Here is a 27,878-nt window from a genome sequence, read left to right as displayed (position 1 = left end):
GTATTAGATTAATATTCTTTTGTAACTTGGTTGTGTACTAATGCTATGAAAAGCACTTTCTGAATGCGCCCACTGGGAAGTGCTTGCCTCGGTAAAGTAAAAGCATCCAAGCCATCTGCAGGTGAGGGACAAAGGGCATACCTCTTCCTCAGCAGGCAAACACCAAAGCCGGACACGCCAGTTCCAAAAGCAGCTCCTTTGGATTAAAATCAGGGGCAGATGCCTGAAAAAAAATACCGTGGAAGGTGTGATAGTAGTGTTGTTCTTGAGCTTGCTTTTTGATGCTCTATGAAAAGGTTTGTTTTCTACTGCTTTATAAAGAAACTGGGTTCGGAAGGTGAGGAATAGATCCATCTATCATCTCACTCTCTAACAGCCCATTCTACCCCATGGGAGAGTTTAGCCTGGACCTTAGGATTCCTTATCACTCAAGAGGTTGGCAATGAGAAATATAGGAAACATACCGCAAGAAAACACTCTTAGTTTTGGTTATTAAATAATTCCAACTCTATCTCAACACCTTCTACAATTCAATAGCATGATAGAAGAAAAATAGATTTTTTTAAAAGACATTTTCAACGCATGAAAGTGCCACCCAAATCTAAATACCAACTGCCCTATATTCACATCCTCCTTTGTTTCCCTGTAGCTCATTACAATGGTGAAAAATATACCAAAGCAACTTACAGTACCAAACTCTCCAATTTTTAGTGTGTGACCAGATCCATAAATTTGCATTTAAATAAATAAATTTCAGAACAGTGTAGAATGTTGTATTATTATTATTATTATTTTAAGATAGTCCTTCAAGCAAATTTGCAGAGGCTCTGTCATCTTAGAGACAACATTTCCATCTGTTTGGTTGGGTTTTTTTCCTTTTTACCCACTGCCGATGCAATGTAACTACTCCAACACCAGAAAGTAAAGAAACTGGGAAGCGGGGGAGTGGGTGTTGTTTTTTATTCTGTGTGTCCATTTTGTGGTTTTTATGGTGCTCCCTGCACATTGAGGATAACCTGTTGCTAAGTGTCACAGCCCCATTGTCTCCAGGGATCTTTTACAGTGGCAGAAAAAAAAGAAATAATTAAAATGCAGAAGCTTTAAATTGTGAAGAACACTTGTGGCTTTACCACAACTCCCCCAAGCTGCCCCTAGCCAACGTTTTAACACACAAAATTACAAAGTGATGTTGCCCCTTTAAAATGTTTCACCTATTAATATTCCAGTGAGCTTTGCTAACTGTTTTTAGAAAATGCCAGTATTGAGGTTTCCCAGGAATTTCAAACCTATCAAGACAGCCAGTGCTGAGCACAGTCCAATCATCTCTAACTGAAGCCAGGATTTAAAATTTTAAAAACCATAATAGAGAGATTAGAGACGAAACCAAAGCGCAAAGTTGGTGTCGAGATGCGGAGGGAAGCCCTGTCCCTATGGGTTCCGCACAACAAAGCGGAGCAGCCCTCCCATCCCAGAGACCCCAGCTCCTGCTAGGGGCTGTGGGGCCAGCTTGTCCTGGGCATTGCTGGGAGGAGGGTCACAGCTTCAACCACCACTTGCAGACAAAGGAATTATTCCTCAAATGTGGGCACAAGGGGCGCAAAGAGCTTTGGATTGGGTTCCTTTCCCAGCTGCAGCTCAATACCATCCAGTCAAAACTGATCCCAAAGCTTGAAAGTCCTGCACTGAGGGGACTTTGATCAATAACTAGTCATGGCTTTTGGTTCTTCTGCTAGTCCTCTTCTGAAAAGAAAACCCATAGCCCCCAGTGCACACAACCTGCTACAGCATTCACTGGCACAGAAGCATGTGCAGATACTCTCCTCTCCCCAGCCATTGGTGGCTTCCCGAAAAGTTTGTTATATTTTCCTTAGGTTTCAGAGTGTCACAGTGCAAAAAGCTGTCCCTCTAACAGGTGTGTGAAATCTGCATCTTATTCTTTCCTAATAGTTATGAAAATAGCTAAGAGAGTTCAGTAAAGGATCCTAATTTCAGAAAGGCAAATCAGCAGCTTACAAAATCATAATTCACCCTCTGCAGTTTACAGACTTCTTATTTTCTTAACTGAGTAGTGAACAATGATTTCTATTGTTTCTCTTTTTTTTTCAGGGCAGTAGTGTTTTAATAATTTTTTCTACCTCTTAGAAGAAAAAGGCAAAGCAAACAGTTATCACATGAGGAAAGGTACATTTGCATTTTATATACGTATAGCTAATGCTAAACCCACACAAAGATAAAAACAGACATTTCCAGCTATAGAATTTTACTATTTATTATAGCCAGACTTACACGAGTCAAATTTCCATGACATTTGACTTTCTAAAGAAAAATTGGCACTTTTTTTAATGCTTTTCACAGTTCTCACTGAAGTTAAATGAAGGAGTGAATGCCCAAGGCCCTTGAAAAATAGTCGCTTTCCTGCAGTATCCCTTTTCTGTTTCTATCGGAAACCCCAGTATGAAAAAGCTGTCCTTCTTGCACAAAATAAGATGACCCTATAAACACTGCTCACATGCACCAGAAATTTCAGCATGAGTTAGGGTATGCAAAATCAAGTCTCAAGTAAAACCCAAGCAAACAAGCAGCAAAATCACCCTCCTAACATCAAGCGAAGTTACTACAAGTCGCATTTTTGGATTTGTAGATATGGGATAAGAAAATCAAGACAGAAAAGTTTTGACTGGCTTGTTCACTAACCATATCTCAATAGTCACAAATGATTAAAAAGGAAAATTCAACTGGAAAAGTTCTAAACATAGAGGAAGTTTCATAAGTGTCTTTTTGTAGTATCGTTTTATTTGCTATATTTCTTACTAGGACAATATTACTCTGCTTGTATTTAACATTGAGTTTATTGTCAAATAATTATTCTTTCTGTTTTCGGATTGCATTATTATTGTGTATTTCTCCCTCCACATACGTATCATGAACATTTTTCTTTCTTAGTTTTATATCATATATAACAACTAAAGTCTGGAATTTGTAGCTTCCCATCACCTTCATAGAACTGTAAGACACAAGCAGGAATAAAAATAAAAACATACCTTTTCATCAAGTAGTCTGCTAACCAAAAGGAGAAAAAAAAAAAGCTTGCTTTGTGTATTTCTAAATAGTCCTCTAGGAGTCTTATACTTGTACTACATGCTATATATGGTTTCTCCCCCTGTTATGACATCTCTGATTATTTAAAAAAAACAACTCTCCAAAATGTTAAGGCACAAACCTTTGTACGGAATACTTTTAGTACGCTTTTTACTCTGACAAGATTAATAATTATCCTATAAGCATGACACAGTGTTTTAAAATGTTTTTTCCTGCTATGAGTTAGGATTGTGCACATAAATGTGGAAAGAAAGGTTATTTCACAGCAGAGAAAAGCATATTTAAACAAACTGTGATTAAATGGTAAAACTGCTTAAAAAGGAAAAGCATGGGTTTTTTCTCACCACAGTTATTCTGAATTTAAAATCCCATAGTAAATTTCCAAAGGACACTGGGCATTTGTAATGAAAACACAAGCTACTGAAATTAATGAGAGATAATTGAGAGAACCATAGCAAATGTCCCAGAGCTTTGGCCAAAACTGGACAGAAAAAGATCTGCTTGTGCAGCAAGTGATAACTGCGTGCCCTCCCTACCAACACCACTCTGTCTTCTTCTGTGGCACCTGCAACCAGCTCATGGTGGGAGCAACTGGCACTGTCTACAGACTAACCAGGCATTTGCTGTCCTTCAACAAGACACCTCACAAGTGCTGACAGTCCTCATGGCAGCCTTAAGTCTTTCCCAGAACACACAACTGCCCTTTCTGCTAAGCTCATACATATCCAGCACTTCCCATCGATGCAAAGACGCAGGTATGGGGTTTTTTGATCATTCAAAATGCTCAGTAATGCATATCCTACTTATCAGTATGTTGTGACCACAATTATTGCTGGCCTGATTCACTAGTCAAAGTGTGTAGGATGTAACCCTTAGACAGCTGAGGCATAGGGCAAGATCAATGTGGCCCTCATACCTACCTCCATTCACATCATATAAATGTAACAATAATCTCTCCATTGACATTAAAGTCTAATGGAAATATTTCAGGGAGCAGAATGAGAGCTAGATCCTGCTCATTCCAATCAAACAAAACTCCACATGGCTTCAATGAATGGGACAAGCAAGATTTGGCCCATCTTGAGCAGCACAGGTTTGGCTTCCAGGTGCTGAGCTGTACCGACTCATTGGAGAAGGACAGTGAAACAATGAAGCCAATAGACCTTGAACTAAGGAGAGTACCAAGGGTAAAACCTTGTCTGCACTTGAACGGATGGCAAGGCAAGGAGCAGCACCCAATTTGCCCCTGAGCTTTAGTGCTGGGCTTCAACCATGGTACAGTCTTTCTACTAACTTCACTTGAAGGAGAAATTTAAAAAAAAATTTAATGCCAAGTGCCAGAGGGCCCACTTTTTCACAACATTAAACTGAATCATATCAGCTCCCATTCTAAATATAAAATATGATTGCATTACTTGACTTCATACTTTTTATAAAGGTCCCGTTGTGGTGGGGTTTCACAAGGTATAAAAGCCCATACAGGTATTATGGGCCATGTCAGTCCATTTCATCTAATTAATCATCTGCTTAAAAATGTTTTTCTTGAATCATAGTAGAAAAAATAAAATAAGTGTTCTTTTTTATCATTTCCAAAATTAAATTTATATTCCATAATGACCATATTTCATGTGCAAAATAACAAGATATGCTTACATACCTGACTTCCCTCCTTTAGTGAGTTGCTTCATTTGTAAAACATTGCATATAAGATTAGAACCTAAAATGAATTACTTGGTTTTTCTTGATATGAAATCTTGTTTAAGTTCACAGCAATTTTAAATATGATACATTTAAAATATTAATATTTCCCATATATTATTCACTGACTTTCAGGTTTCATCTCAAGTTAGTGGCACTTCATATTTCAAAGGAAAACTGTTTCTTTTTTTCAGTACTAATGTTCTATTAATTCACTTTGTAATATCATTCTGGTTCAGACAAATAAAATTGCACTAAATTGCTCATGCCAAGAATCGTGCTAAAGTTGTTGGCACTATATAAAATTCCCTATTCCATTACTATTTTATAAGTTTTTTATATCAGTGGCATCTTTTTAGGCATAATTCACAGTCCCATTTAGTTAGTTCTAGAAGGGCAAATACACACGGAGGGTTTTTTTTTTGCTGAGATGGGGGTGTATATAGGTATTTACAGTAATGTTTGAAACTAAAGTGACTTTTGCAATGTACCAGATACCAACTCGCAGTGAACCATCTTAATGACTTTTCCTTTATGAATATTTTTTGTTTTGGGCAGTTTTCTCTTCCAGCATGTTTTTTATCACACACATGTATAAACACATACATATGCACACACATACATTTGTGAAAAATAAATTTGTGGGCATACAGAAATACTTGAAAGGCCTCATATGCATATTATGCAACATATGCCATTCATGTATTCACTACATACAAAAAGAAAATTCATTTTATAGATACAAATAAAATATGCTAAAGAAGTCCTTAAAGGACCCATAAAGTCCTCAACATAGATGGATTCTTCATCACATCCAAAGAACTGAAAGACCCATGGATAAATCCAATCTTTTTATATGTTCATTTATATTTTATACTTTTTACATAAAGTCCACGTGGTCTCATAGCTATTTCCAGAGATGTGGATGAAAGTTACACCTGGATAAACTGAAAACTTTAATGAGTAATGCAGCATCTAATCCTATGAAATGCCTTGCTGGAGTGAATAATTACTAAGTGCTGGAGCAAAAGTAGCAAACAGCAGTAAAATCACCTGTAAATAGATGTGAGGAACTATAAATACACTTTAGCATTTGTATAGTTGACTTTCTCTGACTGATTTCTCTCATCAAAATCAAATGTTCAGGAGGCAGAAATCCAACTCCAAGGAATGCAGATTAATATATATATATATATGAATATATAGTCTGTGACCAAGTTTGCAACATTGTTAATAATGTATGCTCCTTTTCTAATGTCTAGTATTTGCTCCCTCGGCAATTTTAAAAATAAGAAAATTTGATCCAACTCTTTCAAAAAATAAATTGCAAAATAACTGATGCAAATCCCTGTCACTTGTGAACACAATGAAATTATACAGAAAGGAGCAAATGCAGGAGAGGCTCCTCCTCAAAAATAGAAACGACTGCCCTGTTCCTATACGGTCCTCAAATGGCAGGATTTTGAAACATGGATTAGACCTCAAATGCAAATTAACTTCGGAAGACAGGGAGAGGGGGAAAAAATCAGAGACATACCAAGTCAAACACTCCTTTTCCTGCCTATCTCGTCCGCAATGGTAAAATAGGCTAAACAAAACAAGTGCACATCAAGATACAGCCAATTAAGGAATAGAGAGCGGGGGGGAGAGGGTGGAGAGGAAGGCACCTCACTGAGCACATGGGGAGTGGGAGCGCAGCATCCCACCATACCTACCTTATGAGTGTTCAAAGGAAGACAACTGGGGTAAATTGGAGCCAGCTTTGATTTTTGCCATCCGGTTGCACCCGGGATGCGGGGGAGTGGGGTGGGGCAGAAGGGTCGGTCTGGGCGGAGGTAGACGGGTGATAAAAAAAGTGGGGCTAAATACTGAGTGAGGGTGCCGAACGCTATGCAAATAGTTGGTCTTTGTTTGTCGGGTTTTTTTTTGGGGGGGGCGGTGGGGGGCGTGAGAAAAGGCACCGTCAGTGGCGAGGTGAGTGGGTCCCCACACCGTCCGCACACGCGTGGGGGAGGGCGAGGGGAGTCGTGCGGGAGCGCCGGCGCGGGGCAGTGCTGCCCACCGAGGGGCGCGGGGCCGGGGCGGCGGGGCGCGGGGGCTGCGCCTTCCCGGGAGCAGCGGCCGCTCCAGATGGGGAGAGAGGGGGTGCGGACCCCCCTCCTTCCGTCAGTCATCGCCTCCCTAACCCCCCGACCGCTTCCCCCCCCCCGTCACGGCTGCCTCACCGCTCCCGGCGGCTCCCTGCTCAGAAATGGAGACCGGCAACTCTCACCAGAGCTCACCCGCATCCCACGGTCCTGAGGAAGGAGTTTGGGGCGGCGGGGGGAAGCGAGGCGTGGGGAGGGGGGGGGGTTGTTTGAGAGTGACGGTGAGGCGAGGAGGAGGAGGAAGGAGGAAGGCTGGGAAGAAGGGGGTGGAGGGAGACGGCTTCTGAAATGGAGCCAGCCCAAACGGGAGACGATGCTGGAACAGGGGCTGCGTCATTTCGGGGCTGGGAGAGGGCTCAGCTCCCCTCCGCCGCTTCCCTGTCTGCAGGCAGGGAGGACAGATACCAGCAGGCCAGGGCAGGGTGCGGGGCGCTGCGGGGTCGGGACCACCTCCGCCCGCCCTTCCCCGCAAGCCCCCGGGGCCGGGACGGGGAAGGAAAACCCCACGCTGGGAAAAGGGATAAGCCGCCTTCGGTCCGCTTAGCCATGCCAGAAAAGACAGGGGCAGGGAGAGGACTACGGGACTCATCGGCCACAAAGCAGTAGGCAGAACGGGTAACGAGCGGGGGCCCGAGGCAGGGCCAGCTCCCGCGGGGATAACAGGGTCCCGGGACGGCGAGGGTAGGAGGAATGATCGGCATTTATAACGCCGGGGGAGGCTCACAGCCTTTCAAAGAGTTTCAGCTGGGTGAGTGGAAATGCCTTCTGCCCCTTACACATATGGAAGCACAGCGATCTTGGGGCGGGGGGGGAGGGAAAGCAAATTTTCTGCTGGACAGTGGATCTCTTTGAGCCTATTATTATATCCTATGGCAGCAATTAAAAATAAACTTACTTTCTGCAGAGAGGAGGTAGCAGAGACTGAGGGTCTGAAGCTAGCGATTGGCCAGCAGCTACCCTGATCTTTTCTGGCCCATGCCAGCAAGGTGGTGGCCCGGCCCTGTACTGAAAGTCTGTGGGCACAGTATGTTGCATGTCTGAGACTTAATAATTGGCCTGGGAATACCTCTCCTTCTTTCAACTCTTCCCATCCAGTCCAACACAGTTTCCTTCTGAAGCTCATCCCCCTCAAAAGCTTTCTAAATTCAGCTTCAAATACTCATGTTCACATATTTTTAAATTTTTTAAAATTATTTTCATACCATCCCAGTGGTCCCATGTTTAAAAAGCAAAGCTGCTCAGTGGCTTGAGACCACAGGTGCCATCATGGAGGTCCATAATGAGTATCAGTAAAAAGCAAGAGAGAATTAAGTCCCCAGGCCAGATTATAGTGCTGGTACACAACCATGTACAGCCTTGTCCAAGCCTTCTACAGTACCTGCCACAGCAAAGGTGTTGCTTGTAAAGTCCTGACAATATTGACCATAGTCATTATTGTTATGTGCATAAATATTTTAGCTTCTTTTATGACTCTGCGCATGTGTGTGTGGGCAATATCTGTGTGCATGCTCATACAAACACATTTATATCATGTATATATTCAATAGTGATGGGCCTGTTAAACTGAACAGTGATTTCTCTCCTACAGATAGTTGTATAATACACACATAGTGATGATACCTAAGGTGTTTGGGGGTGGGGATGCATAATATCTTATAAATTTGAAGTTTTTATCAGGCAGAGCAGATTACTTTAAGCGTTCAATTTCTCAGCGATCCAATTTTATTAGGATTTACTATCATTTGTGCTGCACATCCCTGGGGAAATAATGCTTTGATTAATGTAATCCTGGGCTGGGATCTGCCACATGCCCCTCTCCCAAGAGAAGGGCCCTGTTTGACAAACAAAAATAGAGCAGCAACTATTGCAATCTGCACTCACCTTTCGCAAGCACATAGACCCACATGCACACACAGACACAAAATATAACCTTCTCCTCCCCCCAACCCCAAATACCATAGCAGCATCTCAAAACAATGTGCACTTATTCATTTACACACAATGACTCTGATTCAATGTGGGCTGTACAGTCCAGCCCTCAAATGCATAGAGACGGCCCAAAAAGGATTCTGCCCTGTCCCCCACTGAGAAGCTGAAGCATCTCTGGGAAGCTCAATGCTTCTCTGTGTTCCAGGCCCTCCTTGGGCTCCCAACATTTCTGCCTCTTTGTTTCCCACTGCAGGGCTTTGGGATTTCACAAACCGATTTCAAGTCTTCTCCTTCAGACCCAGGGGCTGGAGAAGCTGTCCCTCCAAGACTCCCTGGCACCTACTGGGGGGACATGTACCTCTCTAAATGGGCCCTGGTAAGTGAATCACAGCCAGGCACTCTGCTCAGCTCACAGGGAGAGTGGGGGAACCCAGAAAACAACATCAAAGAGAAAGACTTGTCACATACGTTTTAAAGGGAAAAAAAAGAAGTATTCCTCTGCCTTTGGGGGTTGCTGGGGTTTGAGCATCTTTGTTCCAGCCACCACCACCACCTCCCCGCCCCCCCCCCCCCCTTCTGTTTGTGTCAAAGCCTGGCAGGAACAATAGCGTTTAAACAGAAGTAAATATGCCCAGATCAGAGCCCAGCCCCAGAGAAAGGGAAAGCTTTCTTTATATCCCTAGGTGAACTGGCCTTGTTCCTCCCTTTCCTCCTTCTCCCCTCTCTCCCACAAAACAACGCCCATTCCCGGCAGCCCAAATAGCAGTTTAATGTTGAATTTCTTCCTTCCACCCTGCCGGAACAAAGCAGGTCCCACTGTGCCTGAGGAGGACATACAGTGTCACAAAAAGGGCTCTGGCAGCACTCGGGCCACTCTTTCCCAAGTCCGGAGTAATAAATCCAGGGGAAGGAGGGGAGGGATCTACAGTCTGGAGATAAGGAGGGATGCAGTTTGCGCCAGGGTTTTCAATAAGCTGCTGCTCCTCTCTCCTTCGTGTTTACCCACTGACCCCCAGTACGGTGACTCAGCGATTACAGAGCACTGGGTGTCTGCGTGTGTAAGGGTGTGAAGGGGAGCGGGGGGATTTCCTCCCCCTTTTCCCTTTCTTTTCTTTCCTGATGAAAAACGTTGCAATTACATTTCTGCATGCTGATCAGAGAGTTCAAATAACAAGCCTTAAACGCGTTATCAGGCTCTTGTTAAAGAGGGAAGAGGGAAGTGAAGGGGGGAACAAATCCAGACGTATATGCCTGGATGTATGCATACCTATATAGATACATATTTAAATGACAGACTGCTACAAGAAGAGATGGGCTGTTGTTCGGACCGAGTGCCTTCACCCCAGCAGATGAGGAAAGAGCCTCAATTTAAAACACCAACCAAACTAGAGAGGAAAGCAAGACGCACAAATCACTCCAGGGAAAAGTTATTTAGACACAATCTCTAGATTTTCCCAGTGCAAACTGACTTTCCTATCGGGTTTGATCCAGTTTTCCTGCTCCTTTTCCCTCTCCCACCCCGGGGGGGATCCATCCCTATTTCGCGTTTTCCTTCTCAGAAGTGGCTCCTGCCGCCCCGCCCGGGAGGGCGTTTGCCGGGACCCTGGCGTGGCCGCGGCCCGTTCCGCGCCCGCGGAAAGGCCGGCGGGGCGGGGGTGGTCCCCCGGGGACGCGGGGTGGCGGCGGGCTTTCGGGTTCCAGCCTCCGCCCCCCACATTGCTGCCCCCCTAACTCTTGGCAGGCGGCAAGAAATTGTTTCAGATGTCGGGTGGTGGGGCTGCATTTAGAGAGGGGAGGAGGGAATAAATGCAAGGAGATGATGAATAACTTTAACTTTTGACTGTAGGAGTCATGATGGAGTTGAGCGAAGCTGCGGGGAAATATGTCATTTAATCCCAGGGCTACTGAAGTCCCTTTTATCAAACGTCGTGATGCTGGAATTATGCTGCTGTAAAAGCGACTGAGTACTTAAAAGTATCCAACATCAGGCAAATGTATAGATTGGAGGAATGGGTGTAAAATGAAGGCACGTACAAACTAATCACAGGACCGTGAAAACCCCAAGAGGATTAGATAAATATAAATAGATGTGCATTAAAAAAAAAAAAAAGGCACGATAAAACTCTAGCTGCTGTATTCACACAAGGAGAACAGACAGTGTGTGCATGTTTGTGTGCAATGCCAAAAAGAGCAGCCTTAAGGTTGACCTACTGCAATCTGCACTGAGCTCCTCAGACAATAGACAAGTTCAAATGTCAAAAAATCTAATAATAATAACCAGAGCTGCCAAACTGCACGAACTGTTTTCTGGTGTATCACAATTATTCACCCTCATATCCACTAAAAGACTTCCAGTCCTCATGCGTGTAAAAGAAAATCTATGCAATGCATATGAATTTTTTTTTTATCACATGTGAAACGCCATTGAGATGGCAAGCACGCAAATCGAAATGATATCATGTCTAATAAAAGCAGGGCTAAGGTTTTCACAGTCTCTTTTAAAAGACTCCAACTTGTAAATCCCCTTTTAATGTCGCTACATGCACAATTATTCTTATTAATAAAAATCTACATGTTCAAGGGTCTGGATTGAAACTATGTATCCCTCTGATTTTAATATCGGTGGGAGCATTAGGTTTCCATCATATGTAATGTGTCTACGTTGAGCTCAAGTCAACAGATAGATTGTTCCATTCATTTGGCAACTCTCATTACAGTCCGTGTGAGGTGAACCCTGAGCAAGACACGTTGGGTAATATCAAAATTATGCAGCTGGGAAATAAAGGAATCTTGCTTTGCATGTGCGGTTCTGTATTATTGTTCTAATTTATTACAGAACCCGAAATGCTTTGTTATGCTCAAAACAACAAATAAGGTTCTGAGTGAAGCCTTCAGAATAAAAGGTATGGATAAATGATCCGCCTGCCTATTGTGTTTATCGTTATTATAGTCAGCCTTTAAAAGTAATCTGTGTATTTTCCTATTTTCTCCAGATTGGTTAGTGCAATATCCCTAGTGCAGCTATCAACGTGGTCATAAGAACTATGAACTACAGCGTGGGTAAGCTTGAAAAACCCAGAGCAGATCGCATTAGCCAAGAACGCTACATATCTGGAAGCCAGTCAACTTCACGTTTGCAGCTGACTGCTGTATTATGCACGAATGTGTTTTACATATAGCAGACTGTATACGGAATATGTCTTTATGTTTAACATTTTAATTTGTAAATGCTAATTAGGCAGTTGGTCTCCACGGTTATATTAGTACATACCTAATCATTTCCCACTATAAGTAAATGAATACTAAATACGGTAAACACTTTCTTTTTACTATTTCCACTACAGTATCTCTTCTATATCCATTTTCCAAAGGCATCCATTAGGACAAAATAGGCATTTATTTTAAAAAAGGGGAGGAAAAAAATGCACTCTGTAGCACTCTTACAATTGGGGTGCCACGGCAGGCATGGAGCCGGCAATCCTGGCCGAACCGGACTCTTCCAAAGGCAGCCAGAAAAGTTTACTTTTGCCGAATTAACTTGTTGCTCGTTTTTGCGTTAGTTTTTCTCTCGCTTGCGGTACCTAGTCGCCTGCTGCTGCTAACTGGCGCAGGGACACAGCAGAGGAGCTGCGCTTCTAAACCCTGTTTTGTTTAAAATATAACGCAGGTTACGCTTGGAGGATTGGGGGAAGGGGGGGCAGAGGAAAGCTGGGGGAAATCCGCTCAATCCCGACCCCGGGATGATGAACTTTGCTGGGCTCTTTCAACTCCAAAACCCGCCCGCTTCACAGGCGAGGGAAATGTTCACTAAACTGCAAATCTCAAGAAAGTGACCACGTTTCTGAGGAGAATTGAGCTCTGGAAATATGTTTTAATAGTCTGGAATATTCCTAGCGCTCATTGCGCCAAACGCGGTAGGTGGAAAGTTTTGTTCATGTAAATATCTCAACCATTTTACCTCACGGTCAATACACACAGAGACTTGACTCCGTTTTCCAAATGAAGCCCCACGAACACTTTAAATGGAAAGTGTAGAAAAGTGTAATAAGTGTAATATCTTGTAGGTCGTTTTCTGTCTTTGATTACTTTTCTCTCTCTCTCTTTTTTTTTTTTTCTTTTTTTTTCTTTTTTTTTTTTTTTTTTTTGCTATGCATGTGTTAGGCTTTTAGGCGGGGAGTTCATCTTGCCAGGTTCTATCATATTTATGGGCTGTGTGATTTCCAGGGTTCCAATTGGTCTTTCCTTTATGGAGGCAAGAAATAAAACTTTCCTTGTAGCACGGAAACTGCTGGGGCTCCACCACGGGGAAACAAAGTGGCTCCAAGCTCCCGCCCCCGTGGCCACCGCTCCCCGCCCGTCCCGGGAGGACGCAGGTGCGTTGCAGGATGCAGCAGCCACGCGGGTCCGCCCGTGCCCTGTGTCCTGCCCGCGGACGAGGGCGCGGGGGTGAGAAGCAGCCGTGCTTGCGCAGGAATTCCACCAAAAAAAAAAAAAACCAAAACAAAACCAAAAAAAAAACCAAACAACCCGCCCCGCGCACTAAAAAAAAACCCCGAAAACTAAAAGAAAGCCACCAACTAAATTTCTCAGTTCTGTCCCCTCTTGCAATCACTTAGCGAGGGAAGCAGAGGAAAGGAGTAAGGGCAGAGGGCAGGCGCGCTCGGGAAGGGACAGAGACCCGAGCTGTGTCGAGCTAAGCTGCGGTCGCTGTCGATGCTGTGCTTAGTTGAGGTTGTTAATCTGCGAGCGTCCCGGACGGCGAAATTTGTGCCGGGTGCGCGGCCGGTGCGGGCAGGGCGGGAGGCGGGGGGAGCCCGGCGCTACCTCTGTCGCTGGCTCCCGCACACAGATAAGTCTGAAGGGATCGGGGGGAGGAGTGGCCAGCTTGAGGGGGAAGGAGGGAAAAACGAAAGAAAATAAAAAAAAAAAAGAAAAAGAAAACTAGCCACTTTTCCAGGTTTAATACAGCGATTAAATATTAAATAATGTAAAAAACCCGAGTCGTTTTATTGCATCTCCAGAGGCTTAAGCGCCTTATTTGGACAGGAAGAAAACCACAAAAAAGCCCCGCGTGGCACCCCGGGTTGCCCCGAGCTGCGGTGCCCGTGCCTGTGTTTAATTACCGCTCTCACTCCTTGCAGGCCTCGGGTCCGTTGGAGGCACCGCACCGCCTGGGACACTTTCGGGCGGCCCGTGCACCGGCAGCCCCCGCTGCTGTCCCCCCGCCCGCCGGCCCCGGGGGCCGCGGGGCGCTGTCCCGGCGGCGGGGAGCGCCGGTGTGCGGGCAGCGCCGGTGTGCGGGCAGCGCCGGCGGCGGGGCCGGGCCCGCAGCCCCCTCAGCCGCCCTCAGCCCCCGCCCGCGCGCGCGGGGAGGGGGCGTCGCGGGGCGCCCCCTGGCGGCCGGCCGGGGCCAGGCGGAGCGCGCCCAAAGTTGATTTTGTTCAGCAAGCCGTATCGTATAAAATTAACGACAGCCAATAAAATTAGCTTACATGTTTCAACCGTAAAAGTCCAAAACAAAATAAAGCTAGTTTTAGTGAAGCTAGGAAGCTCTGCTTTGGCCCCCTTCTCTCTGGCTTGAACTGGGGTCCTTTTATCTAAAGCCCAGTGCACAAACATATAGCTTAATGTGACTAGTGTTCTTCCTTTTATTTCTTTCTCTATGGCAACCAATATGTTCTGCTCAGAAATGTTCCCCCATCAAGGAAACAAATGATCTTGAGGGAGCAGCTCTATACGGCATCTGTTCCGATGGAGCACACAGAGTTAACCCCAGTCAAAAGAGACGCTGGGCACGTCAACAAGAAGTGGAAAATGAGCGATTCTTCTCCCCCCCAAATTGAAACCTATACCTCCGTAGTTTTACAAGCCATTTTATTGATTTGGCTATCGACCGTTTCCAAAGAAGTAACTAATTCTAGGAAATTACAATGATCACCAGCTATTGTGTATCCAAAAGAGCAGCAACAGAGGTGGCAAGGAAAAAAATGAAAAAAAAAAAAAAAAAAGGTAAAATTAAAATAAATTAAAGTCACGTAATGGAATATTTAAGGTTCGGTAAAGTTTTCGGGAGCGGTATCTGGCCTGTTAATTTAATCCTACATTATTTATCGCATTATTTATCACACTGACCCAAACGCTATAGAAGAGTTTCAGATCATTAGACTACGGCTCGCAATTGGATGGGATTCGGGGAAAGCGGAGAGACAGGCAAGATTGTCAAGAGAGAGAAACAAAGTGAAATCTGGTCTGTAATCCTCCAGCCCCAATCTCCTTGGAGAATAAAATGAAGGGATGTCCTGGTTAGTTTTGATTGATTATACTCTTTCTGATGGACTTTCACTACAGAGCTCTAGATGTTGTGCTTAACCGTCTGTTCCCTAGTTACAATATTAACCCTGTGCGTGCACCGCCGCTCCGCACCTTCCCCGGCCTCCCCCGCTCCCGTCCGTCCGTCCGTCCGTCCGTCCCTCCGCCGGCAGGTGCTCGGGTCACCGCGCCCCGCTCGGCCCCGGCCCCGGCCCCTCTCCCGCCCGCTGCACCGGCCGGGCCCCCTCCCCGCCCGCCGGGCGACCCCCCCGCCCCCCCGAAGCAGCGTTTGAAAACAGCCCGCATCTCTGCCTCGCCTCCCCTTCACAAATCTGTAATATTTTCGAGAGCTTTCCTCGCCCCCCCCCCCCCCCCCCCCCCCCGCCCCGGCCCAGCCTCCCCGAGTCTTGGTGTTACAATAATTAACAGTGCCCAGAAAAGTGAAGTAGTAACCAGAAAGACTTTCCAGCGCTGAAGAATTGCTTTGCTGCCTTGAGCTTTGGAATGAATCCATGCTTTTTATGTAATATTTCACTAAGGTGCTTTTTGTTGCTGGTGGGATTTTTTTCCCTTTCTCTTTCCCTTTTTTTTTCAGCCTGTTTCCTTCAAGGCAGTTGCCATGGGTTTCCCCTGTCTTGTCCTAAGCTTTTGAAAATATATATCCAGAAGACTTTAAAGAAAACAAAAGTAGATAAAAAAATGTAAAACACTTACCGATCAAACTCCCAGGATTTAGAGAATTTTTTTTTAATTTTTGATTTTAATAAGGTGACAGGGGGAAAAAAGCATGTTCTCAACTCCAGCGAAACGATCCATGTTAAGATTTTCCTTTGCACTGACTCCACTAAGCCCCGCTCTCCACTAGTCTATTATTTTCACCAAAATATATGAAAATTTATGCAAATGAAAATCAGCACTAACTGTTCTCCCCTTGTTATACTTTGGATTTTTTTCCAGACAAAACAATCTCACTCTGCAAGGGAGGGGGTGGGAAGAGTTGGGGAACGAAGTTGGTTGTTTGTTTTTTGTTGGGATATTTTTTAAAATAAAAGACCATACTCCAGCTTGAGCTTTATTTTTTGTTTTCGCTGTTATGAGGGTGTACGGCGGTTTGGGTTTTTTTTTCTGTATTTTTGGGGGATTTCTCCACCCCCCCACACACCTTCCTTTTTTATTAAGAAAGTAGATCTGTTTGCAGAGGCGCTATCACGTTTCATCAGGCCACCTGAGACGGCTTTTGAAAGCGTGTACTGTGAAATTCATAGCAGTAATTTAGACAAAATCCTCACTGTATATTAATGAAAGACGGCCCCATGGCACCGTTCCTATCCTCCCCATTCAGTGTAAACAAAACCACGAGACTCACTCGGTTTTTGAGCCTGATCCAAGCAAAATCGGCTGGAAAGGAAAACATGGGGTTCTGGCACTGACTATTCAAACGTCTGCACCTGGAGATCTCAGATTTATTCAATGAAATCTGTGTTGGATCTTTTATATATAAAAAAAGAAACCTTTGGAGGACGCATGGGAACAAATATATATACCTATATATATATGCATATATATATATATACAGATATACATATATACATATACATACATATATATATATATATATACACATATATATATTTATAATTATTATGTTTGGTGTTATTTACCACCGCCCTTAAGATCCGTACGCTTCACTTGAATGGTTTTTCTAACCCGACCTGCCATGGTATTTCGTGCCGTGCCAGCCGGGGGCTGGAGGGAGCCCCGAGCACCGGCTGCCGAGCGCGGCGGGAGCGGGACGGCGTGGAGGGCGCTGCCAGCGGGGCGCAGCTCACCGCCTGGCAGGGCCGGCTTGTTCAGCGTGCGGAGGAGGGGAGCGGGGCGGGCAGGGCCAGGCGGGGACGGCGCTGCCCATTCCCATGCCCGCACCGCGCGTTTTCTTCGCGCGGCCCCCGCCACCCGGGGAGCGCGCGTGGGACGGCGCCGCGCGGCGGGGCGGTCACCGGCAGCGCCGTGTCCCCTCCGTGTCCGAGCGATGTTATTGCACCGGCAGTCCCCGAGGAGCGTTCAATTTGCCCTTGTTTTTGTTGCCACTTTCTCTTTCTCCGTGGTTCACTGAGGTTGCCTGCGCGCAGTGTTTCCGCTCGGTCGCATCTCTCCCCCGCGCCCCCCGCCTTCCCCCGCCCCCCTTAACTCTTTCCGCTGGACGAGAAATAATACAGCGTTTCATGCCGCGGGGCTGGCTCCCTGCGAGCAGACCGCAGCGCGCAGGGCAAGCCCGGACGCCGGCTCCCCTTGCCACCTCCCCCGCCGACGGGGCGGCCCTCCTCCGGCGCTGCCGGGCCAGCCCCCCGGCGTGACGGCTGCGGAGGGGCTGCCGGGGTCCGGGGCGCACCCCGGGGTGCGGGGGCGGACAAAGGGAGGAGGGGGCGGGCGGGGGGCGGGCGCCTCCGGGGCTGAGCGCGGCGGGGGGGCAGCTCCGAATGCCGGTACGGGCACTGCCGGCGGGAGAGAAGCGGGTGCGTGTGCCCGGTGGTGACACCTTCGCACAAACGCCTTTTCGAATCCTGCCCGGTGCTGGCGTCGTTATTATTGTCGTTATTAGTGTTGGTATTAATTATTACCGCCCGCGCTCGCCCCTGCCCGAGCGGCGACGGCGGGAGAGCTCCGAGGTGCGTGTGTCCGCCGGGCAGGAAGAGTTAAGAGGCGGAGGGAGGGAGGGATGGAGGGAGGAGGAAGGAGGAAGGGGAGAGGGAGGAGGCATAGAAGCAAGGGGGGGCAACTTCCATCTCCGACGCCACTTCGCCTAAATTAAAAAGCAGCCAATCGGAACGGCCGGAAGGGGGGCCGCGCGGCCGGCGGCGCGCTGTCCGTCACGGGGCGCGCAGCCAATCGGCGGGGGCGGCGGCGGCCGCTTCCTCGCGGCGGGGCCGGGCGCTGGCGGCGCGGGCGGCGGCGGCGGCGGCGGGAGGGAGGAGAGAGAGGGAGGGACTGACGGACGGACGGACGGACTGGAGGGGGGAGGGCGGAGGGAGGAGGGAGGGCGCGGGCACGGCCCGGGAGAGGGAGGCGGGGAGAGGCGAGCGGCGGGACTCCGGCACCGCCAGTGCGCGCTGCCAGCCCGGCAGCCAACTTCCCCGCTGGAGTTAGTGTATAAAGGATACCATATATGCACACACACATACACACACCTCTCCACCAAGGCGCTCCTCCTCCGCCTCCTCCCTCGACCAACTGCTGGAATTAAAATAAAAAGCAAAACAAACACAACCAAAAAAAAAAAAAAGACAACAAACCAAGCGAGAGAGAGAGCGGGAGAGGGAAAGAAACAATTCGCGAGGTAACGAGAAAATTCAACTTTTTAAATTTCTTTTTACTTTTTTTTTTTCCGACCGCCAAAAGGAAAGGTAGAGAGAAAAAAATGTCTTATCCAGAGCGTGACTCTAGCAAGAAGGCTCCGACAGGACTCTTGTTTCAAAGGGGACAAAGTGCTTCAGCAACAGCACAACTTTGAGAAATGCATCATCACCACCATCACCACCATCATCATCACAGGAAGTTTTCTTAGGACACCAACAAAACTTGCAATTAACAGAGCAAAAGGAGATCGAGGAACCGAGGAGAGAAAGACAGAGAGGCAGAAAAAAAGGAAAATATACCCACACACAAAGCCTTAAAGGAAGAAGAAAAGGAAAAGTTTCACTCTGAGAGGGGAAGGCTGAGAGGAGGAGATGTACTCCTAGGGGAGCGGAGGGGAGAAGGCACGGGGGCTTTTTGATCCCCCCCCCCCCCCTTTTTTCGCTTTTTAGCCTTTGTTTGGTTTCCTCCCTGCGAGCAGCAAACCCGGGCGAGAAGAAGGCGGAGGAAAACTACATGTACAGCTAAATATTTCTCTTTTTTTGGAAAAAAAAAAGAAAGGCTAAAAAAATATAAAAGGCGAAGCGAGAGCCGGCGACCGCAACGAGCGCGCCGCGGAGCGGAGGCAGGACGGCCGGCGGACGGGCGGAGGAGAGCGCGCAGCGGAGCGCTAGCAGGTGAACCCCGCGCCCCGGCGCCCCGGCGAGGCTGGGAAGGCGGCGGCGGCGGCGGCGGCGCGGGCGGCGGCCCCGGCAGCGGCCCCGGCAGCGCCGGGCAAGGGCGCTCGCGGCGGGCGCCCGGCAGCCGGCGGCGGCGGCGCAGCGGCGTCTGCGGCGCGGCGGGGGCGAGCGGCGGGCGGCGGGCGCGGGATGGCCGCGGCCACCTCTAACCCCTACCTCCCCGGCAACGGCATCCTGGCGGCCGGCTCCATCGTCCACGCGGACTCGGGCGGCGGCGGCGGCGGCGGCGGCGGCGGCATGCAGCCGGGGAGCGTGGCCGTCACCTCGGTGGCGGGCGGCTACCGCGGCGACCCGGCGGCCAAGATGGTCCAGAGCGACTTCATGCCGGGCGCCATGGCCGCCAGCAACGGCGGCCATATGCTGAGCCATGCCCACCAGTGGGTGACAGCCCTGCCCCACGCCGCCGCCGCCGCCGCCGCCGCCGCCGCCGCTGCCGCCGAAGCGGGCTCGCCCTGGTCCGGCAGCCCCGTGGGCATGACGGGCAGCCCCCAGCAGCCGCCGCCGCCGCCCGACGTCAAGGGCAGCGGCGGACGCGACGACCTGCACTCGGGCGCGGCGCTGCACCACCGGCCGCCCCACCTGGGCCCCCCGCACCAGGGGCACCCGGCGGCCTGGGGGGCGGCGGCGGCCGCCCACCTACCCTCCATGGCCGGCGGGCAGCAGCAGCAGCAGTCGCTCCTCTACTCGCAGCCCGGGGGTTTCACGGTGAACGGCATGTTGAGCCCCCCCCCCGGCGGTCAGAGCCTGGTGCACCCGGGGCTCGTGCGCGGCGAGACGCCGGAGCTGGGCGAGCACCCCGGGCATCACCACCACCACCACCACCAGCACCCCGGGCACCACCCGCCGCACCACGGCGGCGTCAACAGCCACGACCCGCACTCGGACGAGGACACGCCGACCTCCGACGACCTGGAGCAGTTCGCCAAGCAGTTCAAGCAGCGGCGGATTAAGCTGGGCTTCACCCAGGCCGACGTGGGGCTGGCGCTGGGCACCCTGTACGGCAACGTCTTCTCGCAGACCACCATCTGCCGCTTCGAGGCCCTGCAGCTCAGCTTCAAGAACATGTGCAAGCTGAAGCCTTTGTTGAACAAGTGGCTGGAGGAAGCCGACTCTTCCACGGGCAGTCCCACCAGCATCGACAAGATCGCCGCCCAGGGCAGGAAGAGGAAGAAGCGGACCTCCATCGAGGTGAGTGTCAAGGGGGCCTTGGAGAGCCACTTTCTGAAATGCCCCAAGCCCTCCGCCCAGGAGATTACGAACCTAGCGGACAGCCTGCAGCTGGAGAAGGAGGTGGTCAGGGTTTGGTTTTGCAATCGGAGGCAGAAAGAGAAACGGATGACCCCCCCGGGGATCCAGCAGCAGACCCCCGACGATGTCTACTCCCAGGTCGGCACCGTCAACTCCGACACGCCGCCCCCTCACCACGGACTGCAGACCAGCGTGCAGTGAGGGGCACCGCGGGCGGGCCGGGCAGCGCGGGGGCAGCGCGGGCCAGGCCGGGCCGGGCACCGCCGCCGGCACCGCCGCCGGCCCCGGCACCGCCGCGCACAGCCGCACGCTCACACAGACACACACGCGCGCACACACACACACACACACACACACACACGATCCAGGCTCGTTCAGACTGCTTGTGTTTATATATATATGGATATATGCGTGCATCTATATATATATAAGATCGATACCAATAGGGAGCGGTGGAGAAGGTCGATCCGAGCGAGAGCGTTTAGACCGTGTTGGGAAAACGGGGTGGAGATGCATAATGCACCAAAACTGCAGATGTGCCGGGGGGTTGGTTGGTTGTGGGGAAAGGGCTTGGGGGGTGGGCTTGGGCTTTTTTAATTTTATTTTTATTTTTATTTTTCTCCAAATTATCCCCTTCTCGCAGTAAGGAACACCACTGTCTGCGCTTCTTCTCTCCCCTCCTCCTCCCCCCCACCCCCCGCACTCTTCCCCCCATCCCCAAAAGGGCTCTCTTCTATGAATCACAGAAACTTTTTTTCTCCTTTCTCTCTCCCTCTTTTTATTTTTTTTTTTCCCCAATGGGTGCAGTCAAAAAAAGGGAAACAGAAGAAAAATAATCTGGTTAATCAGAGGGTGCCTGCTGCATTCCGGCACCCTGTTTTTCTTGGCCAAACCGTAGAATTTTGGTGCAAGGCAGATATCCACTCTGAAAACATATATATCTATAAATCTATATATTCTGCAAAATGAAAGGGTCCACTTTTTCCAGGAAAAAAAATATGCACACAGCACTAAAAACAAGCAGGCTGAATAGGGAAGCAAATACATATATATATATTTATCTATATATATAGGTATAGCTATAGAACAAAAATATGGAAATAAATGCCCGCACGCGGAGAAAACTGACCCTGAGGATAAAGGGGGGAGGGACAGACGCCAGGGGGAGGGTGAGAGAAGGCGATGTTGTTGGTCCCTAAAGTTCGAGCTCTGTAGAAGGACTTTGCATGAATTAAAGGAACCAGGGAAAGAAAGGGAAATAATTTAGGGCTGTCAAAGTCCTGCTCCTGACGGCTGCCAATCATCATGGAAGAGTCATAAAAAAAATCCACTGCTAATATTTTTTTTATTAATATTTTTATTTTTTATTTCTGGACTGATTCAGATAAAGGGATTTAGAAGGACTGAGCATCTGCAGCTGCACTTATCTGAACTTCTCCTCTCCTAAATCCGTTGCCAACTTTGATTGAATGGGTGCTGTGGATGTGATTATATAATACTGCCATTTCCAAGCAGTGTTTTTGGTAGGTTTTAATAAACAGACTTTTCAAAAAGACGGCAATATAGAATTGTTAGATCCGTTGTTGATCTAAAAAAAAAAATTTGCTTTATATTTTCATTAAATGACTTCTTTTAATATTTTATTCAGAATACCTATGAACTGCTGCAAAACGGTAATTTATTTTTTCCCCAGATCTTGTATTACGTGTTTTTTTCAGACGAGCACAAATCAAAATGAAATGAAAATATGGACAGTTGTTAGGTAATAAGGGTATCTTTTGATGTGATAATTTGATTGTAATTTAATTTGAGTAGTGATTCCGTAAGAGCTGATTGAGAAAATAAATTTGTTAGAATGAAATAGTCTGTGTCTGATGCATAAACACTGTGTCGAAAAACAAACAAACAGAAAAGTTCTCTGAAGGGACATACTGCTAAAGTGAGAGGAATACGGAGGGTCCGACCTGCCGGCTGCACGGCCCGTGCTCCCCGGCAGTGCCCCCGCCTCACCCTTGCTGCTGCTCGCCCGGCGCGGGGCTCTCCCCTGCCCGCCCCTCCGCCGGGCCTGTCCGCGCTCCCTTCCATCAGCCCCGGGGACCCTGTGTCACCGGGAAGGACGGCGACATTAGAGCTCACCACATGCCACCTTCCCCCCGAAAGGGCAGTGGCGCCTCGGTTTGGGCTGGCACTCGGGCGCGGGCGGTACCTGAGCGCGTCCTCAGGTCCCGCGTGGCCGGTGCTAAGAGGGATGTTTCCAAAAGTTCGGTCTTGTTTCCTCTCTTTCCAAACTGAGGCTAGACGGGGGGGAGGTGCGGGGGGGGGGGGGGGGGGGGTTGCAAAGAGGGAGAAGGGGGGCTGACCTATAATTTATTTTGGCTCATTTTATGTATGTATTAATATTTGTATTTAATTTATCTTTATAATTTAAAGGAAATTATATTTTATAATTTTTTTCCTGATCGAATATATAGAATAATACTTTTAGCATCCCACGTGCGGTCTGCCTAGTTCACCGTTTCTGTTGTTGCTGTTGCTGTGGCTGTTGTTGTTGTTTTAAGGTTTTTCTATGGGGTGTGAAGTGGTGTAGTCTAGTTTTCTCCTCCACTTTGCCATAGCGCTGCCATGCCTTCTTTGCAAACACACGCGCGTCAGTAACGTTGGAGATGCCAATAGATGCACTAGCTGACCTGTCATATTTATCCACTAGAATTTATTGCAATGTAGGGACAAGTGAACGACCGCCTCAACTCTCTTCATTTTGCAGCGGGGAGGTTGTGGGAAGTAGAGAGCTGCATCTAATGCATCCACCCGCCCCCATTGATAGTCTGCTGGAGAATAAGGTTTTCTTTTATGATCCAGTTCGTCTGTGGCTCCTTTCTCACCTTCCTCTTCCTCCCCTCCTCCGAGCCCCCTCCCTCCTGCCTTGCTTCTCTACGTGCTATTGAGGCAGGGGTTAAACCCCCAGAAAACTGCTGTAGGAACAACAAGCATTTCTTCCTTTCAGATAGGCCTTGTGTAAGTCCATAAATCAAAGCCAACCTGGGAGCCGCGCACCGGGATGCATTATTTTAACACCAGCTCGTAGTAAATATCACCGTCGGTTTGATTTGTGAAATCCGAAAGGCCCTACTGACACGGAGGAAATAAGAGGGGGGGTGGGGGAAGAAGCCAACCCAACAAAGGGAAGGAGAACCCGAAAGGGTAAAGGACGCTATTTCTTTTGTTCGTTGTAGCAGAAGCTGCTGGCTGATTTTGCAGCTGGGGAGGGAAGAAGGGCCGGGCGGGGGCCGGCGTGCAGGCGGCCCGGCCGGGCTCCCCTCCGGGGGCCGGGTACCACTGACACGTGAGGTGGGATCCTGTTTTCACACACGAAGGGGAGCAGTTGTATTAGCCGCGGAGAAAGTCTATTTAAATTTCGGAGCGGTATTTGGTTACTCGATTTGGATGGCAACAAAGAGCTAACGTTAGGCTTCACGCTGGTTTCTATTAAAAGGCAACCTTTGCGGGTTGCTGCCTCCGAAAAGCTGGGGGTTAGGCTGGAGGAGTAACGTGTGGTCGGAGGGACCGGCAAAATGTGCCCGTTCCGTGGACTTGTTATGCACAAAAAGTGAGGCCATGGGCGCTCCCCCCTCCGCCCCTCCGCCCCCTCCCCCGCCCCCGAGAAACTGAATCCTTTGAATGTATTTAGGAATTTCAGGGTTGTGAGTCTCTGAGATAGCAAGAGGTAGATAATAAGTGAGAGGGTTTGCGCTAAGGGTTATATTGTTACACGTGTAAATAATGAAAATATTGTTATATATCGCCAGATCTCTTAATGAATTTAGTAATTGTATTCATTTATAATATCAGTGTTCTGTGCTTGGTAATAGAGTCGGCATCGTTTTCCTTACTCTTTTTTTTTTTTTTTTTAATCTTCTTTTTTTTTTTTTTTCCCTGCCTAAAGGAAAGCCAAATGTTTTACAAAGTTATGTTTGATCAGACTGGGTAATCCCGAGATGTGATTATTTATAGTTTACATTTTCATATCCTGCGGTCCTCTATTACGCCCCAGTCTTCTCACTCAAATCCCATCTTTCCCCCGTCGAGTCTGTACACAATAAATCATTTTCAGGTGTATTTAAAATAGTCATGTCACTGCTGTTGGTCTGCGTATATTCCGAAATTTAGCAGAGAGCTCTACTTTGGCTTAAAAACGCAGCAGTTCCTATCGGAAAGTGATCTTTACAGAATCCTTATGCTTTAATGTAGTGACTCGTGTTTGCACATTACAATGCTCATAACTTGTTTTGTATGAATGGTTTTAAATGGAACGTTTAGAGAATAATTGGTTCTAATATGAAATGCAGTATATACTATTGATAATTTTATCAATAAGTGTACTATTTTAAATAACTTTAACAATTAAATTTGGGTTTTTTTAAATTATATATTTGTAAAATATTTATCCTGTTGAAAGCAACAATACATTGTTGTATTTATTCGTTTATTTTTGTAATAAATGATCAACATCTTCAAGCTACAGCAAAATCGATACTTCTATATATTTATACAGGGATACGTTTCTGAAGCGCAGAGATGCACATTTCGATTTGGAAGCGAGTGTAAAGATTACCTCTGTAACTGGCAAGCTGCAGGACAAACTGTAGGCGTGAGCTTTTTCGCCACATGTACTTTAGTTTGCCTAAGTTCCAGGGTAATTAATCAAACTCTAAAAGGGACGCAACAAGTCCCGACCTCGGAGGCAGGCGTGGGGCGAGCGCTTGAGGACAGGGATTCATTTTGCTAATGCCAGGGTTGACGAGGAGCTTGGTCGCCTCTGGCGAGAGGAATGGGTGGCTGGATGGAGCGATCGGACGAGATGCAGGGAGGTGGTTATTGCCCCATCGGTGTTTTCAGTTGCAGTTTGGCACAATGGAGCGGGCGCAGCCTTCAATAGGCGGCGGAGCGAGGGGAGAGGAGGGCGGCGAGCGGCCCCGCAGTGTCAATGACACAGCAGTAGGGAGTTCTTTGCTTGAGAGGCTTTGGCGACACAAAAAGCTGAGGGGTGAAGGCCGAACGGGGGAAGGCTCGCCGCCCATCCCCATCCCTGTCCTGCCCGACACCAAAGGAGCAGCGGGGCCCGCGGTGGTGCCCACGGGGCCTCGCCCTCGGGGCTGCGGCGGGACCCGCGTCCCGCTCGCCCCACGGCCGGGCTGGCTGCGGCGGGCCCGGGCCGCGCCGGGCGCGGGCAAACGGCGCTGCCGCGCTCCTCCGCTCGCGGAAAGCCGGGCCGGGGCAGCGCCGACGGGGCGGCCGCCGCTGCCCGCCTGCCCTGGGTCCCCGGCGGGCCGTCCCGGGGCGGCGGGCGGCCCGGGGGAGCCGGCGGGCGGGCGGCGCGGTGCCGCTGCGGCAGCTGCCGCGGGTCCCACAAGTTGTTTTCCTCGTGGCGACCATTCAGCAAAACGCAGGATCCTTTCTCCAAGATTTAAATTTCGCGGATGAATTACCATACAGCGGTTGCTTAGCAACTAAATTCAAGCCGGGCTAAGAATATGCAAGCTTTTTGTATTCTCATTAATAAAAATGCCACTCTGACACAGCAACCTGACTTTGGATCACTGCAACTTCTGTAAAAGCCATAGGAGAATACAAACCGGCTCCTCCATTTAATTACAGATCAGAGTGGCTTGAAATGTGATGTTTTGTTAATCTATCTTCCTAAAAGCGATGTAAAAAATAACGGCTTTTCAAGAGCAGTGGAAAACTACTTTTTTAATGGAGCTGTCTCCTGGTGCTACTGATGGCTGCATAGCAAAACCTTTTTTTTTGAGTCACACTTTCATGTAGCATCCCCTCTTCCGTTTTGAGTTTCCTGAAATTAAAAAAAAAAATTAAGATATTTGGAGCCACAAGGGAAAAAATAAAAATAAATAAGCTGCAGCCGATTAGCGCATTAGAGAGGAGACCATTGCTCGGGAAAGGGAGGAGGGGATTAAAAATGTCAAGGTGCAGCCCCTGCCAGGCACAGACCCACGATGAGGGTGCAGTCTGTCCTTGCTCTGAAGCAGGAGTCTCTTGTGCAGAAGTGGCTCTCTTTGGCATAAAGTGCGTGGGCACATCGGCTGGGGAGGGCGGGGGAAAAGCCTTCAGGGACACCTTGTTGAATGTTTCTCTCCAAAATTTATTTCCCCTTCTGCTAACATTTACTTTATATTGCTTTTAGATCGGCAGTGATAAGATCTTGGCGTTAGAATCTGGCATCTTACACCCAATCTCATATATATGGGAGAATAACCTCATCAGAGGAGGACTGTGTGTATAGATAGAATAATTTAAACATAGACTAGACACCTACATATAAATCTATATATAAAGACGTGTGTGTATTATATATATATCTATACATCTATATATATAGATATATATTTGTGTGTGTGTGCGTGTGTGTGTGTGTGCCTTTAGCAGTACCAAAAAACTTCCCTGCCAGCCCCGCAGACCCCAGGCAGGGCTGCTTTCCCCGCTCAGCGTTCGGAGGGGGGCGGCCCCCTCCCGGGGCAGCGAGGGGAGCCCCGGGGCACGGCTGCGCTCAGGGTGCCGGCAGCCAGCGCTGGGGCTGCCGCTCGCTGCCCGCCACCGCCGGTGTGTGGCGGGAGGGCACCGGCTGCTGCCGGGGACGCTGGGCGCTTTTGCTGATGCCTGGGGGTTTGGGTTGTGGTGATGTTTTAGCGACGAAGAGTTAAATCCAAACTTTCTTCTCCCTTGTCGCCCCCCCCCCCCCCCCCCCCTCCGGGGTTGTTAAAAATTGAGCCTGAATTGTATAAACGCCAAGGCACGTTAAAAGTTCAGACATGTGGGGTTTCTCTCTGCGTCGGGGCTTGTCTGCAGGAGGCGGAGGGGATCTTGGAGGTCTGTCCGAGCTGTGCAGATCACTGAGGAATCAGGGGGTTCTCCCCCTTCCCCCCACCCCCGCTTCTCTCTTTCTCTTTTAAGATTTTCTTTTCTCCCCTGAAAAGGGGACGATGACCTGAAGGGCGGCAGTCGAAGTGGGTAGGCATTTGCCAAACGTGAGCTTGTGATGGAGGGAGCTCTCTCTCTCAGCAGGATTGAGTCTGTACTCACTTTAAAATGTAGAACAGCAGAAAAAAAATCCCGTATAACAAATACTAGGGGAAGAAAGGCAGTGAAGTGAGAACCTGTGAAGACTAGAGTCCCCCTGAAACTCAGGCTCACCCAAAGCTTTAGCAGAGTGTTTTGCTTCTCTCCCCAACAGTTATAGGATGAGCATCACAAGGCTATAGCACAAATAATCAGGTTCCATTCCATTTTGCATCACTCTCTAACAAAGTTGAGATTAAAAGCCAAAATTCAAGCACAGCCC

The 27,878-nt window shown here is 48.5% G+C and overlaps 2 protein-coding genes and 1 long non-coding RNA gene across 3 annotated transcripts in view; 1 reads left to right on the top strand and 2 right to left on the bottom strand.

The window, feature by feature from the left end:
* The window catches only part of LOC139591754 (uncharacterized), a 66,310-nt gene extending 50,277 nt beyond the window's left edge, over nt 1–16,033 (bottom strand). Inside the window, exon 1 of the long non-coding RNA XR_011679741.1 lies at nt 15,897–16,033. This is a non-coding gene — a long non-coding RNA (uncharacterized lncRNA). The remainder of the gene's footprint in view (nt 1–15,896) is intronic.
* On the bottom strand, nt 141–7,654 carry LOC139591752 (uncharacterized). The gene is made up of 3 exons (XM_071430767.1): nt 7,080–7,654; nt 6,513–6,622; nt 141–223 (listed from the first exon to the last, which is right to left on the bottom strand). The coding sequence occupies exons 1-3, from the start codon at nt 7,531–7,533 to the stop codon at nt 149–151; spliced, it is 639 nt and encodes a 212-aa protein (XP_071286868.1). The 5' UTR covers nt 7,534–7,654; the 3' UTR covers nt 141–148.
* Nucleotides 16,034–18,235: 2,202 nt separating the features above from the next.
* Nucleotides 18,236–22,382, top strand: POU3F3 (POU class 3 homeobox 3). Its single transcript, XM_071430766.1, has one exon. It carries the CDS (start codon nt 19,403–19,405, stop codon nt 20,720–20,722), a length of 1,320 nt encoding a protein of 439 aa, XP_071286867.1. The 5' UTR covers nt 18,236–19,402; the 3' UTR covers nt 20,723–22,382.
* Nucleotides 22,383–27,878: the final 5,496 nt, after the last annotated feature.

This window comes from Agelaius tricolor, unplaced genomic scaffold, assembly GCF_023055355.1.
Source record: "Agelaius tricolor isolate 1412-34295 unplaced genomic scaffold, bAgeTri1.0.p SCAF_7, whole genome shotgun sequence".
Classification (NCBI taxonomy): Eukaryota; Metazoa; Chordata; class Aves; order Passeriformes; family Icteridae; genus Agelaius; species Agelaius tricolor.
The sequence above is the reverse complement of the archived record's forward strand: the minus strand, read 5'-3'. Positions and strand labels throughout refer to the sequence as shown.